The sequence below is a fragment of the Eriocheir sinensis genome, chromosome 58 (genome assembly GCF_024679095.1).
Source record: "Eriocheir sinensis breed Jianghai 21 chromosome 58, ASM2467909v1, whole genome shotgun sequence".
Taxonomy (NCBI): Eukaryota; Metazoa; Arthropoda; class Malacostraca; order Decapoda; family Varunidae; genus Eriocheir; species Eriocheir sinensis.
The window spans coordinates 4963713-4979996 of record NC_066566.1 but is presented as its reverse complement, the minus strand read 5'-3'; the positions used below and the strand labels follow the sequence as shown (position 1 = coordinate 4979996).

Below are 16284 nucleotides of genomic sequence, written 5' to 3'. Positions count from 1 at the left end.
ACAAGTGGACAAGACTAGGATGAGAGCGGGAAATCAGGGAAAATACCCAAAATAAATAATGGCAGAGAATGGCAAATGGCGCACTAGGAGGGGAGAGAATGGAATAGCTGAGGGGGAGGGAAGGGGGAGATTTACCCCATCTTAAAATCTTTATTCCTAGGCTTAACTATTACTCCTGTCACTCTATTCCAGGTAAATTAATAGGTTTTCCTGATTTGTATTCCCCAGTGCGCATGCGTAGTGGACATCAGAGCGACTTATTTCTAAGAGGAGGTATTTCTCGCAACACCTACCTCTCCCCCTCGGCGCGACAGCCAATCAGCGGCCGCCTTCCGTCCCTCCTCGCCCCCGCCAGCCAATCGGCGCCTTTGTTTTGGCCGCAGCCACCAGGCAAAACAAGGCGGATATTCCCCCATGAGGGAGGAAGGCCGACCATGGGGCTTATCATATCCAGGTTTAGGGTAAGGCAATGGATTTTACAATATGTTCTTGACCCTCTTGTCCTGGCGGGTTCTGAGTGCTGTGTGCCGCCGCCTGCTGCCCCTGTCCCCTGTCCCTCCTGCCGCCACCACACCCAGGCTAAATTTAACTTAGCACTACGTTCATATCGTGTACCAGGCGCCTGCATTGAGGGATAATAAACTAATGGCCGCTGTGCCCTGCATGCCGCCCTGTTATCCTACTGTTGGCTCGAGGTGACGGTGTATGAGTGGTGTGGGTGTGCCTGTTACCTTGAGCTGCCACCCACCCTATGCTCATGATTAATGCTCAAGTGTGAAGAGACAAAGTGAATCAACTCCTTTCCCTATTAGACAAGGAAACTTCATCCATTACTTAATAGGAACACACTCCTATTCCACTGCACATATGCTGGACTGGACTAACCTAGTGTCAGTCAAAGAAGCAGCAGCTGTTACATGTCCAAGGCCATGAGTGTAGACTCATGATGGATGTCAGCATAAAAAGAACTTTAATATTAGCTCAGCACCAGGGTAACACCAGTAATAACCTAAGCTTTACCAGCATAGGCAGCACCAAGATTTGTTTTCTTTAGTATAGGCTCAGAGGGGCTTCCTCGATGCAGGGGGTCGAGGTTGTACCATGAGATAAGTTGTTTCAAAATTGGTGGTGTGGGGTTGTGGGTATTATTTGGCTGACCTAAGCAGTCTCCCCCAACAGTTATTACTTTATGTTTCTCTTATGAATTTTCTCGGTGTGTAGCACCATATTTACTTGTATTCAGAAAGACCCCCAAAAGTATGTGTAAAATTAAAAGATGATTTTCATGAAATGCATGTGGTACACACACCTTGCCTGTTGACAACTGCAGACAGCTTTGATATATATAGTGGGATTTTTCGGATTGACCTGGGGCAGTGGTTTTATTATTCAGTAATTATTTGTTAATTGATTTTCCAAAACTATTATCTTGTAGACTGTGCTAACAATATATATTCTCTTTGCAGAAAAAGCCATCAACCAAAGAGCTTTTGGAAAAGATCCAGAAGGTATGTGATAATAGTGAAATTGTAATATCCTGTGAAATATGTACTCTTTAATGTTCCCAATTTGTGCTGCCTTTGTGCATCAAGTTTTCTTCATGCAAAAGTTCACAAATGAATAAAAAAATAAAGGCTTATAAAAAGAATAGTTTTGTAGCTAAGTGCGTCATATTTTCTTGCATCATAGACATAAGTTTTCCAAAATCATTGAGTTAGCACCTCTTTAGAAGAGTTACCTGAGTAGTGAAGTTTTATGCAGCAGACACAGTGGCTTCTGAGGTCACCAAAGCCCACAGTGTTGCGATGAAAGCTCATTTACTTAAAGCAGGTCTGAGTGGGTCAGTACATTTATATATACTTTATGTAAAGATGAAGTAGAATTATTACAGAGATAAGTAAATAAGGCCCTGTTGTCCTGAATCACCTTAAAGCCAAGATTAAACAGGTTATGAACTGATATGCCATTTTGATGTAGTGGAGGCATGTGAGATAACAAATGCATCTATAATTCCTATGAACCAGAGAAATTACCAGTACCATGACCTTGCCTGTTGTGGTGCTTGCAGGATGTCGAGGGGATTGAAGAGTATCGCAGTCACACACAGCAGCGGCAGAAGAGGCTGGTTGGCTACCTCGTGCTTTACTCCATTGTCCTGTACCTGATAGCCGCCCTTGTATGCTACTTTTACTACTTCCCAGACAATCTCCAGCACCGGCTCCTCTATGCCATGCCCTTCGTAGTCTTTCCTTTCCTGTGAGTATCACCATTTGAAAACTGGTTGCCATGACAGTTTTGAAATGTTGTCCAAAGATTTTTTCTTCATCCTGTCATCCTCCATATATGTCCCTTCATTAATGAGAACTAACTTTTCAGAGTTTATATACTTAAGCGAATACTGACGTGGTATTATTCTCGGAAAATTAAAAAAAATGAGGAAAATTTGAAAACTCTATTAGAGCGGAAAGAGAAGATCTTGGAGGATGTGATGGAGACGGAGACATACAAGGTGGCTAAAGAGATCCTGGAGAAGTATGCGCCAGATCAGCTACGCAAGAACCAGGTAGGCTGAGGGGGTCATCTTTACAACCAGAGCTAGGCCATCTTCTTTATCTCTTCAGACCAAGGGCTAAACACAAAATTTTGTGCTTTGTGAAGTTCTTTCAGTGGAAAAGAGGCAGTTAGCTAGGTTTCAAGATCCCCCTGAACCTTAACTAATATAAAAGGTCTAAAACAACTTTATTAGTCATAGTAAGTGTTAATAGCATCTGAGCCTATAGGGTTCTGTTTCCTGAGTTTGACCACTCCTTCACCATCCCTCAATATGTCAAATTGGTCTTCATTATTTACTGCTTTTTAGTATATAAGTGTTAGTAATCTTTTTTTTCTTAAATAAACAGTCCATAAGATTCATAAAATAAACTACTAGATAAACTTTACATTGACAGATGCACAAAACAACAGCAGTCAGTGGAGCCTCACCAGTCACTTCTCTCCACTCAGGTTAGTCATCCATTCCAGTCACCAGTTTTAGACCATAATGTGAAATAAAAGTTACCACAAAATGAGTAGTGAGATAACCATTCACCGTTATGATATCAAAGGCTACATTACAGATGTCAGAAGACGGGTAGTGAACACAACCAGCACCCCACAGCCCCGCATGGCTGGTGTTGGGGTGCGGCCGCAGGGGCTACCACACCAGACCCCCATCTTCACCCCCAGGCCCATAATAACGCCTCAGGCCACACCAGTCAGACCAGGTAAACTGCTTTGTGTTACATATTTATGGACACAGTTACTGACCTAGAAGGTACTATTGTGTCAGACTTTGAGCGTTTCCCTCCAGCAGTCCCTTACTGCTTTACTTAATCCTTTACCATGAACTGATTGAAGATATTTAGTTGAACCACACAGAGTAAAATACCTTTCTTTGTCCTTTGTTTTCTGTAGCTATCTCACCAAATCCAGGCCACTACTGAGAGTTTGGCTGCAATTATTTGTCTGCTGTTCTTTGGATTTCTTTTCTTATGCCATAGTATTATAGCAAGAGACCTAAGCTCTTATCACTTAAGCTTTTAGTCTTATGCTCACTGAGTTTTAGCTGTAGCATACAGTGAATATAATAAAATTTTACTGTTTGACTAATTTTTCTGTTTTAACAATGCTCCCTAGCCTAATGCCTGAGATACAGTTCTATAAGCCTAACATAGAGTGAGGATGTGTTGGCATTGCAGTGGGTGGTGTGGGTCCCTTGAGGTCAGTTCCAGCGTTGGGCTCCCCACCCGGCCCTCCAGGACCCAGACTAGGCCTGACCTCCTCTGCCCAGGTGTCCTCCCTCCAGACTCCAATGCCCCGTCAGTGTCCCACCTGCTGGTCCTTCATGTGACAACCTGATGGCTGTCATTTAATTTGAGATAAAAAAGTGAAAATACATTCCATCAAAATTTATCACATTCTGCAAATATACTACTGCTGGTATATTCTTGTGCAGTATTTTATGTACATTTTCAAAGCCATTATTTTAAATACATTTGCATAGTATTATAATTATGAAGTACTATTCTTCAGAATAATTAAATTCAATGCCTGACCCTTAACAAGCAAGAACTTGTTTGCATTCATTAGATATTTAATTATTTACACTTAGAACTTAATAAGAGATCATATGGTATTTAATGATAATTGGCCATTCAGCATAAATATTTTTTTGTGTTACTACAAAATTTGCATATCAGCAAGAAAGCTTGTAAACATGTGTCCATTTCTATAACAGGTGGAGAAGTGGTTAGGGGGGAGGGTGGCCCCCCCGGGCCCCCTATGCCGCGGCCAGTGCTTCCCCGCGAGAGAGGTTACCTGGACCGCTTCATAGAGTACTTGGTGGGTGACGGCCCCGCCAACCGCTTTGCCTTGGTGTGCCGGCAGTGTGAGTCGCACAATGGCATGGCCCTCAAGGATGAATTCCAGTACCTGGGTGAGTAAAGATTATCTCTTCTATTCTCTTCCCCCTCTGATTTGAATGACTTCATTTGAATAACCATTGTAGAAGAACCACTTTTTTCAAATATATATATATGAAGCTATAAGTAACAGAGTCAGCCAAACACCAATTGAAGAAAAATGCACATATGGACTTCTTTCTTGCTGCATCATAAACAGATTATTCATAATTTTTGCCAGGGACTTTTGCACACAAGATTATTGATAGTTCTCCATTGTTGCAGCTTTCCGGTGTGCTTACTGCTTCTACTGGAACCCTGCCCGAAAGCAGCGCCCCTCAGCCCCCCGCCTGGAGGACCTGGCTCCCCAGCTGCCCCCTCCCCTGCCCACTACTCAGGACCAAGATGAAGAGGAGGAGGAGGATCAAGAATCATCATCAGGTGAAGAAGAGGAGGAAGAAGAAGAAGGAGGTGCAGAAGGTAAGGTGTTAATTCAGTGAAGTTACAAAATGACAACATTTTCTTGCTGTTACTGCAAAATGTAATCTTAGGTCATTATGTAAAAATGAATGAGGGTCAAAAAATGACAATGAATGTATTTGGCATCCTACAAAGAGCTGATTGGCATTATTACAGTAGATATGGTAAAACCTGAACATTATCATCCCCTACAATGGCTGCCATTTCCACAGAATCTGAAAGCAACAGCTCTGGTGAGGAGGAGGAGGGCCCAGCATCCTCAGAGATGTCTAGCACCAAGGCCACATCAAGTCAGGAAGGTGAGTTGCCTTGGGAATGTAGTAATGAGATTCAGTTGACTGACCATCATTAGGTGACATCATCATGACAAATATGATGCATATCTGGCCGGGCAAACATTCCAAAAAAACTGGAGGAATCGAATGATGCCCCTGGGTGTTGTAAGGGTAACGAGTCGGATAGGACCCCATGCCTTAGGTACATGATCCTAATTTGCCTCTATAGGTATTATGCTTTCAGTGGCTCTACCTTGCCACCCTCCCTAGGGAGTAACAGTTAGTCAGTGATGATTTATGTAGTTCATGTGAACATATCTTTAAATCAATTAAACTGAAATTGCTTATCAGACTCAGTTAAACAAAATTAGAGTTTAACTAATTTATATTGAATAACCAGGTCAACTTTACAGAATTGAATTATTTTAATTTTGAGATCCAGTTAGCTCAGGTGCGGAATGTTGTCATCTGCAGTATTTTTTTACAAGGGCTGTGGATATTTGTGTTGTAGAGTCAGGACTGATCTAAGAGCAGCGCAAACAAAGCAGCTGCATTGTGTCCCTCACCCTCACATATATAAGTTGGCTGCACCATTCAGAAATATTAGAGCATGCTGAAAGAGGTCATGATAACATTACTGCCTTGGACCCCACACTTGGTAGGACTGCCCTGTATATAGGATGACTTTCTTCTCAAGCAAAGAATAGCTACCAGCTTGAAGCCTGCCTGACAGGTGTGTGCTGTGCTCCACCACCAGGTTCTCTGGAGGATCTGGCCAAGTCAACACCATCATCTGACCCAACCACTTCAGATGACCACCCGCCACCTTCAGGGGATGCAGCCTTAGGGTCAGCTGGCCTCACCTCCTCCTCCACAACTCCACCCTCCTCCACTAATGAGGCAGAAGAAACCGAATAGAAGTTTCCAGTCATTGATCTGGACTGAGGCTGTGACTCAGTTAATAATACACCAAGTGAAGTGTTCTTGTGTTGCTGTTGTCTGTCCACCTCCCAAGCTTGTGTTCCTTTGTAGACTGCTTCATACCTGACATTTTTGGACTCTTCTCCAGGTCTTGGTACCCTCAGGAAAACTGGGCATATACATCCTTTTCTGCACATCACTGTCTGTTTTGACCTCATCCACTTCCCCAACTCTCAGATCTAGTTACTTGCTTGTAAATGTACTTAATTTCCTTTTCTCTTATTTTTGGCATCATAGAATTATGCCTTTAGTGAAGTGTTGGCTTTTGCACAAAACATTACATAGTAGCCACACATTCTTTCATAATTTCTATCATCAGGAATCTTCCACTGATCTCTCACTGCCAGTATTTTCTAATCACTTCTTGTACATGACAGTGCCGAGCCATGTGCTGGCACTTGTTAAACTTTAAGAGGAATCTTTGAATCTGCCATTCTTGCAACATTTGGTGTTTGGTTCAAGCCAGTATATGTTTCTCTTTCCTCCCAGATGTTTGGGTGCCAAGGAGTTTGTCAGTCATTATATCTTGAGTGATAGGTATTTTTTTTTATTTAGAGAGTAAGTAGCTAAACAGGTGTTTCCAAGAAAATGCAGACCGTTTTATTATTGTGTGTAATGTCTGCCTTTTTCTGTTGCTCACAAGCAGGTGCTATTAGTGTGTTTGGTGACAGCTGCACCCTGACTTACAGATTATGAAAGGTAATGCATAGCCAGATAAAACATACGGTTATTTGAACCACTTCATACTAATTGGACTGTTTGTGTTCAGTATTACTGTCTTCACTCATAGGAAAATATGCTTTAACATGATATTTTTCCAAAAGTAACTGTGTGCCCAGTAGTTAGCAGGAACAAGTATTGCCTGTTGAGATTTGCATACTGTGCTGTACAATACAGGCAAGTGTTTGTTATTGTTAGCTTTAGTAAACTATTACTTTCATACTGAAGGAATATATTTTGTAACCTTATAAAAACTCACATGTATTGTACTACTGGCCCCTAAATAATGATCATCATGAGGACCTTGCTTAAGGCATTAGAAGTGTTATAAGGTGTTGGGCTGGTGTCTCATGAAACAAGAAAACACATTTAAAGAAAAGTTAGTCTGTATTAATGTAAAATGTTGCCTTTCCTTTGTGTTACATGTAAAGGAAGTGGGTCAATTAATGATGAAATGAAGACATGTATTCATAGATATTTTAAAGTGAGTCTGAATACTGTCACGAGAATTTATGGCTAATGTTCCTTGGGTTCATATTCTATTCAACCAGAGGATAGTGACGAAATGATAGATTCTTAAAGGTTAAATTATTAATATTTACATCGTCTCTAAACAGAACTAAAATACTGATACTTTAATGAATTATATAGAATCTCATACAAGTCAACATATTACTTTACACATCCTTTAACAATAACTTTTATAGATTTTATCTTGAGAAAGTTCTTTGCACCTTCTACTTTCCTACTTTCTATGGTTACAACTAAGGCATGGACAGTAGTAAGGGCTTAAGTGCCACTGCCACCTAACCACAGCTGCCAGCACTACATATTTCAGTTTGGTTTCCTCACTCATGTTATTTGTTCCCTTCTGCAAATATTCATAAGGTCTAATAAGCAGTTGAAATTTGTTGCTCCCAAATCATCTACAGCTGAATGTTGACCTATCTTTATGCCTGCACCTCTAAAAACAATCACTTGAGTCATTACAACCGTGCATGCCTAAATTGTAAATTGCACACCAAGCTTACACTGTGGAAAGAAATATTGCTGATGATAAATTACTTATCCTGACAATGTAATCCTGCCATGGTAATATGACACAGATAAAACTACTAAAACATATCACAGATTCTTTCATCATGACAATACTTAAGAGAAACAATATGTACAAGCAATGGAACTCTTTACTAACACCACTATCCTTCTTACAACAGATGATTTTTTAAAGTTTCTGCATCTTCATGACAGAAGGAACTGGGGAAAGAATAGTTTGATTCATACTTTCTATTTCTCCTAAATATCTAGTCTACACACACACACACATGCGCACACACACACATTAAATATTATAAAGACTGTAATTTAACAATGTATAACAACAAGGAAACATTAAATCTAACTTACATGAAAATTATTTACACTGCCATAATTGTTTACAGCTTCTAACTATCACCATCATTACTCTTTTCTTTACCAGGCACAGTCACAGTTAAAAAGAAATGCAAACCATCAGCTAATTAGAAAGGCTTATAAAGGGTTGACACTGGCTGCTACACCCACTTGACTCTCCACCTATCTTGGTAAGTCAGTAACCTTCAGACTGATGGATTATAGTTCAGTAAACGACTGACATCTTATGCCCATATTCTTAAATGTATCGGGCTCCCATTACGGCTGTTTCCCAAGGTCATGGAGAAGATTAACTAGGTCTTCGTGAGTGTAAAACTATTACTGGCATCACAAGAAAGTCAATGAAAACCCCAGCAACTTCTACGAAAGTCTTTTCAAACAGGTGAACTGAGGTGCCAAAACGTTTAAAAATAATGGCATTAGACCCTTCAGAGAGCAGGTAAGTCTTACTGTAGGATGAGCTGCACATGTTCAGCTTATTTAGTCTTCCTTCTCATCTATCTAAAGGTATCGACTAACACTAATAAATGCTGTCTACACATGGGAAATGATTGGAAAACTTCTCATCAAGAAATATGATCTTGAATGATGAACACAACTAGATGACATGAAAGGCTATGTCACATCCTTGAGAAATGTCTAGAATCAGCTACATGTTACTCATCTGCATCCATATATATGTATTTGGTCTTGAGGTATAAAACAACACCTACAGAACTTGTCTATATTGAGTGAATCCTCAAAAGCTACATAGATGAAACACCACTCACATACCATGCTGCTGGAACCCTTGTCAGGACCTTAGTCAAGGTCCATCTTGAGCAAGGCTTCGGCCTGTCTGTTGTACACCCGTGACTCCTTCATCTTGCCAAGAGCTTGCTTGAAGTCCACTGACGTGATGGGTCTCAAGGACTCAGTGTCTGAGTGTTTCCCATTACTTGTAGCGTTTGCCACTTCAGGCCTGCAGATACAGAAGGACTTTAAATTAGAAAGCTCATTTAGCATATCAAGAGGAAATCATCATCATTAGTCATCACTTGTCCCCTGCAGGGCAAAGGCCTTTCCCAAAGCTTCCCACCCTTCCCTCTCTAATGTTATTGTACTTCATTCTGCTCCTGCAAAAAGTAAAAACAACATAATGAATATTATTTTATTTTAATATTTATATGCTCTAGCATCAGATCATAACTCATTATAAGAGGTGGCCATAGTGAGAGTTGCCATTTTTCCTGGCCACATCAACTGTTCTTGAAATTGCTCAAAAATACCAGCAATACTAAACCAGTTAAGTATTTTTGTAACTGATAGCAGTATTAAAAATCAACACTATAGTCGGTTCAACGAGAGCTGGCAGAGATTTTCCTTCAGGGGTGGACTCGTGGACTTGGCGTCATTGCTTGAGTGACGGTCTCCGCACCACTCATTGGCTGTTTTTTACTAGATCTAAGCTGCGGCTTAAAATCAACACTATTGGTATATAAATGTAGTTATTCTTATAATCGCTCTTCCTTATGGCTATTTATTAGTTTATTACCCACAAATATTAGAAACATATTTCAGGAATAATGACAGGACGATGAAAGAAATGAGAAGGTTCTTGCCTTAGGCCAATGTTTCCGTTATGACTCCGTAGCATCACTACACATTATGACTAAGCCAGGCCTAAAAATATACAAAAAAATCTTAAAATAAATGAGTTAATTAATTAGACTAGCTTAGCACTTTGCAGTGGTAAAAAGTAGTAAAAAAAGTCTAGCCTCAACAGTCGCTCGACATGTCCGTTTACGTGCAGTTCTGACTTAGTTTTGTTATGAATGTCGTTTCAGATTAATTTATAATAGTTCAAAAGGCACATACTTATCAATATAGATATTATTGCATTAGTTTTTATCAGTGCAATCTGTTACCTTACAACTCACAAAGGGTTTTGGTAGGAATACAAAGTCAATTTTATGCACATTAGAATAAGTTAAGATTTGGCCAATGAGTGCACAGTACCATCACCCATGCAATGATACCAAGTCCACGAGTCCACCCCTGAAGGAAAATCTCCACCAGCTCTCGTGGAACCGACTATAGCACTGCCCACCTATGCTAAAATTACAATATGGAACACATCCGCTGTTGTTTCTTTCTTGACAGTTTCAAGAAGCATCAACAATATGACATGTCAGCCTTGAACTTGTGTTGCTTTTATCACTTACTCTGAGTCTAAGAGGTGACGCAGCCGATAGACGGAAGCAGTTCGACACAACTCCATCAGATCTGAACCTGAGAAGCCTTCTGTTTGCCTGGCCAGGCTGGCAATATTGGTGTCCTCCCTCACAGACTCCTCACGCAGCACCAGGCGCAGAATATCCTCCCGTTGCTCCACTCCCTGACAATACAAAAAAAGATCGATCATCTCCACACAGCACTACCACAATCTATCTCTCCCTTCCTTATGCAATAATAAATTAGAACTGACATTAGTATGTTTAAAAACAGTAAACTAAAGCTTCACTTAGTACTGATAATGAAGACTTGTGAATATTTTTTTCTGAGGCAGATGTAATTTCTTAGTGGTCCCTTCTATGTAAAGGTGTCTTTATACTCCCCTCCTGAAATAGTCCAAATCTTAGGAAGGAGGAAGTATTGTAAAAGGAAGGAAATTATTAAAAGTGTTGCCCTTCCTAACCAGTACAAGTTCACATGACTGACCGGCAGAGGTATGTGGAAGGCAGCTGGCATTCGGCGCAAGATGGCACGGTCAACATCCTGGGGTCTGTTGGTGGCCCCCATGACCACCACACAGCGCCCGTGGTCGGTGGCCAGGCCATCCCACTGCTGCAGGAACTGGGCCTTCATCATGGCTGTGGCCTCGTGGTCTCCTGTGGCCCTCACCCGTAGGAAGGAGTCTGTGGAGGGGATTATGTTTCTTTTAATGATAGAAGGAGATATGTGAGAAAGAAAGTATTACTGAAAATTGAGGTGCAAAGCAAAAGGAAAATAGGGAGATTGAAAAGAAAATTCCAAATTTGCATGGATGATAGTGGAAGGAGATACACACGACTGAGAGGAAAACTGTCTAGAATTGGTGACCTCACATTATAGTAGGAAACGTCAGGCAAAGGAATAAATAAAATAAAAGAGTCCCCACATATTGGTATTACCAAGAAAACAGATGCCAAAAAACTTGAAATTAAGTTGCATTATATGTTTTGGCACAGAGTTATGACTCCCCTAAAGACAAAATTTTGGGAGTACATAATATAGGGGTGTATAGAGAAAAGAAGTGTGCACAAACTACAAATACAAAGTATGTATGTAGGTTTTTCTTTTTAATGGTATAGGATAAATCAAGAGCTAAATGAAATATTAGTAAAAAGCCAGCAATTCTTTTCTTACAGGAAAGGAAGCAGCTCAAGGGCAAAACACAAGGGGAAAGACACTGCTGCTATAGAGAAAACAAAAAAAAAAAAAAAAAAAAAAAAAAATTTTAAGGTTTTGCTGAAGAGTTACTGCCAGTTACCTATTTCGTCGACAAAAACAATGCATGGCTCCAGCTTCATGGCCAGCGAGAAGACAGCTGAGGAGAGCTTCTGGGACTCTCCGTACCACTTGTCTGTGAGTGATGCCACATCCAGGTTGATGAAGCGTGCACCCGCCTCCTTGGCCACCGCCCTCGCCAGCAGGGTCTTGCCACAGCCGGGAGGACCATGCAGCAACACTCCTTCAGGGTGGAACAACACAACACAATCAGGGCCAGTATTAGACACAAGTGATATGTGCAACTGCATGGGACCCCTTTGAAGTAGGGGCCCAAAATATTTATCAATATGTAAATAATAATTAATATTTGGGACATTTAAGTTGGTGAAATTATACTAAATAAATACAGCAAGGAATCTATTAGTGTACTTCCTTTTAAGGCCCCCCAGAAGACTACCGGTATGCTAATTCTATTTTCCATGTTAAACAGTGAGAGCTCAAGTTCATTATGTCATTTTCTTTCTTTTTTGTTTCCTATACATATTAATCTGAAGTAGCAGTATGTCACTTTCATATTCACATCAGTTGTTACATGTCATTCAACCTATTTATATATTATCAATCATGCAACACTTCTTATTTTTTGTATTTCCTTTATACATATACATTGTTAAACAGTCCATCAAGCCAGTGTCAATTTTAGTGGACTGCTTGCTGCCTAGTGCTACTGGGCATGGTGGCCGTACACAGAGTTTACCAGGTCAGTATTGTATGCATATTACTATGAAGTTCATTAATATTTTTTTTACACTATACCTCCAGCAAGAATCCTGTTCTCTAAACACCCCCCACTCCCTCACCCTCCCTCCTGGGCAGCATCACCTACAATACCAACCTCAAGTATGTGGCATCTAAGCCCCACCCACTCCCTCACCCTCCCTCCTGGGCAGCATCACCTACAATACCAACCTCAAGTATGTGTCATCTAAGCTCCACCCACTCCCTCACCCTCCCTCCTGGGCAGCATCAACTTCAATACCAACCTCAAGTATGTGTCATCTAAGCCCCACCCACTCCCTCACCCTCTCTTCTGGGCAGCACTGACTTCACCTCCAAACTCTTTTTACAAATATCATTTTTCACTGTTTAGGTTACCTTTTCCATGAAAAAACTAAAATAACCCAAGCCAATCAGCGACAAGTCCAGGAAGTGGGCGGGGCTCAGGCAACAGGAAACTGACTTTACTAACATATCAGCCAACCATCCCATCTATGTACCTATCTACCACTCTCACCTTTAGGAGGCTGAATGAGCTTGGAGTTCTGCAGGCGGTTGCGCTGCTGGATGGGGAGGATGAGGGTCTCCCGAAGCTCTTGGATGATGGATGAGAGGCCAGCCACATCCCGCCAGGAGGTGGTCAGCTGAGTGGGCTCAACCAGCTGACTGGCGATCATGAGTTCATACTCACTTAACTGAAAGACAGACGACCATGTGATGATGAGCCTATAAAAAGGTCTGAACTTTATACAAGACAATACCCTGAACAGTAAAGAGAAGCAGTGTTCTATTATCTGATCCATAGAATATAAGCAAACAAACCTTATTGCAGATATGAAAAAAGACAAGCCAAGGGCAACAATAACAAATCAGTAAATCAAGACTACAAAAGAAAGGTGATCCAGCCCTTTCCAACCCAAATAAATAGGCAAGGCATTAAGTAACCATTACAAAGATGCTAACCTGTAAACACCACTAGCATCGACATTGAACTAAGGAGTAATAATCACTTCAGTGTGCGAATCACTCTCCAGGAGCATTAGGCTAGTGTCACACATTCACAATCTTGACTCCCAGCGTTAGAAAATGTCGCGCTGCCAGACGTACATTACGACCTTTGTAAATAGATCCCTTTATGTGCTGACAATTGCCGATGTTGAGATATTGTTGAGATGGACACCCAACGGTCGTGGTTGATTACCGACGAGTGACAGATGTCGGGGAGGGCACTGATTGTTTTGAAATTTCCAAAACTGTTGGCATGAGGCCTGACATCAGGAGGCACCAGGAGTCAAGATCGTGAATGTGACACTAGCCTTACAATCTGTCATCTATCACAATGCAGTGTGCCAGAAATACTCACAGTGACCTTCTCTTTGATCCCAAGCCTGCGCATCACTTCTTGGGCCTGGAATGGAAGAGAATTTATTGGTTCAAATGTTTGTATGCGATGGAGGTGCAATAAGAGGACTTGGAGATTTCTATATAGATGCACTGAACTGTGGAATGGCCTAGACAGGGAGACAAACCAGTCTATAGTGAAACCAGATTGGAAAGATCATTTTTGTGTTGGTTTCCATAAGTTCTTTCCTCCCTGCTGCTCTGCCACACAGTCCCAACACCTGTCTTTACCTCTCAGATGTTAGCTATAGGCAACATATAAGAGGAAGAAATAGGTGTTGGGACTGTGTGGCAGAGCAGCAGGGAGGAAAGGACCCGCAGGAGCCAACACAAAAATGATCTCGCCAATCTGGTTTCACTATAAAACCTTCAATAGAATGAAAGATAAGTCTGACTAATCAATACAGGGACAAGACCCAGCAAGCATAGCTCATACACACACAAATGCACACACGCACACATATACTACAGGATGGAGAGACAGACAGGCAACAACACAACACCTTTTTCTTTGCATCCTTCTTCTGCTTTGAGGTGGGGTCCATGGCTGACACGAGCAGCTTCACCGTGAAGTACGACGCAGCGGTGGCAAAGGCCAGACGCACCAGTAGGGAGAGCACCTCACCGCGCCCCAACTCTCCCCCACGCTCCATTGCCGCCCCCAGGGTGAGCACCATCAGTTAGCTGCCACAACCAACACACCCTTGGAACAACACCTGGTGGGCACAAAATGGTAAATTATTAAACAAAATCTTGCAGCATTTTCTCAAATAAACTGATAAGTATACTGACACAGAATGGAGCCTACAGTAGTAGAATGATTAGAATAAACTGGTTCTCTGAAATTCTAGGAAACTCAAATTTGGTGTTTATTGCTTTTAAATCTAGCTCTGATTTCCCACCAATATTGATGTTCAAAATCACAAATTCCAATTGAATTTTCTCAGGATATAGTTGAAAAAGTGGAAAAAAGGTTAAAAATCCCTTTCAGTTATAATCATATCTTCCCCTCCCCTCAGTGGCGAGTAAAAATAGGCAATTTTCAATAACTATTATCATAAACATTTGTATAAGTAATTCACAAACCCTCGCAAGACTACCTTTCTTATCATGGAGAATTCATTATTATGAACCCCCTCTTAGTCAGGAGCAATGAGCCATGGATCAGCCCTTTTTTAACTAACCTATTCTTACTGCATAAACAACATACAGAACAGAAACAGAAACCCATTTTTCGATCCAGTGCCCAGCTTATGCAAATAAAAGAAAGAAGATATTGCAAACAGAAAGACTCACTACAGAGGAAGAAGAGGACATAATTGGAGATCTGTTATTTAAAGAAGAGCTGATCGAAGAAACCAAGCCAGTGATATATGAAATGTGGAGAAAGAGAGAACAACAAAGAAAAATTCTAGACGCGACCAACTGAAGAGCTGAAAACTGACCAGTGAAGATCATCAGGGAAGCGCCGATACAAAGGCCAAGCTTCCCGAACGACACCTGACCTGACCTGACCACTGGAGGGACAGGTGTAATTCTGAAAAAATACCCAGGATACCATACATATAAGTAATGACCACCTACTATAACAAACAGGCCATATCTTCCTGTCATGTCACGCGGGACTGGACCATGAGCTCGAGGTCATGTGTAGGGACGTGTGGCATACCTGTCATGTCAGGAGATAGGCCTACTGCGTCGTCTGCTGCCCTTTACTAACCGCCCTTTTCTGAATCTTGGCCTCTCTTTACCTCTGTACTTACCTCTGCTTTACTTACTTACAAGGGCAGAGCTACAAGATGGCCTCAAGGGCTCTGGAGGGCCACACTCCCTGATGGATAAGTTAACCTCGTGTATGGGAAGTCAAGAAACTGGCGTCGTCTGCTGCTCTGTAATGTCCCACCAGTAGCAACTATTAACCACTTCTTACCTTTCTGAACTATGCGGCGTGTGTCCCTCCTGCCGCCCTAACCTTTGCAACAGTTCTCAGCCTCGGGAAATACAAGACACCCTCGTGATGGAAGGAATTATAAGCCACGCGCCGCCCTTGCTCTGTGCCTCGGCCGGACGTAAACAATGATGAAAGCAGCAACACTTGTCTTCTGCAGGGGCGGAGGCAATATTTATCTACCTTCTACCTCACTCAGCAAAGAAATTAAAGAAAAAAGTTGCGTTGTATTCATTGTTGTAATTAAAAGGAAGCTAGGACAGACATATAGATGGATAGATACATATGTGGTGGCGTTCATGGGGATTCGTTATTTATCCACTCAGCAAAGAAATTAAAGAAAAAATTTGCGTTGTATTCATTGTTGTAATTAAAAGGA

At 41.5% G+C, this 16284-nt stretch overlaps 2 protein-coding genes across 3 annotated transcripts; one reads left to right on the top strand and one right to left on the bottom strand.

Annotated features, from left to right (window-relative positions):
- The first annotated feature begins 307 nt into the window (after positions 1–307).
- LOC126985089 (endoplasmic reticulum junction formation protein lunapark-A-like) lies at positions 308–7117 on the top strand. Its single transcript, XM_050839532.1, has 11 exons — positions 308–461; positions 1467–1508; positions 2069–2256; positions 2377–2563; positions 2949–3003; positions 3105–3264; positions 3730–3857; positions 4277–4474; positions 4725–4919; positions 5132–5218; positions 5952–7117. The coding sequence occupies exons 1-11, from the start codon at positions 435–437 to the stop codon at positions 6110–6112; spliced, it is 1428 nt and encodes a 475-aa protein (XP_050695489.1). The 5' UTR covers positions 308–434; the 3' UTR covers positions 6113–7117.
- Positions 7118–7468: 351 nt separating this feature from the next.
- LOC126985090 (outer mitochondrial transmembrane helix translocase-like) lies at positions 7469–16054 on the bottom strand. 2 transcript variants are annotated; one of them, XM_050839533.1, is made up of 8 exons: positions 15888–16054; positions 14461–14673; positions 13920–13964; positions 13074–13251; positions 11820–12020; positions 11009–11205; positions 10513–10685; positions 7469–9269 (listed from the first exon to the last, which is right to left on the bottom strand). In XM_050839533.1, exons 2-8 carry the CDS (start codon positions 14632–14634, stop codon positions 9110–9112), a joined length of 1128 nt encoding a protein of 375 aa, XP_050695490.1. In that variant the 5' UTR covers positions 14635–14673; positions 15888–16054; the 3' UTR covers positions 7469–9109. The 2 variants fall into 2 exon arrangements, with proteins under 2 accessions (XP_050695490.1, XP_050695491.1); XM_050839534.1 differs by lacking the exon at positions 15888–16054 and adding an exon at positions 15736–15861.
- Between the last annotated feature and the right edge of the window lie 230 nt (positions 16055–16284).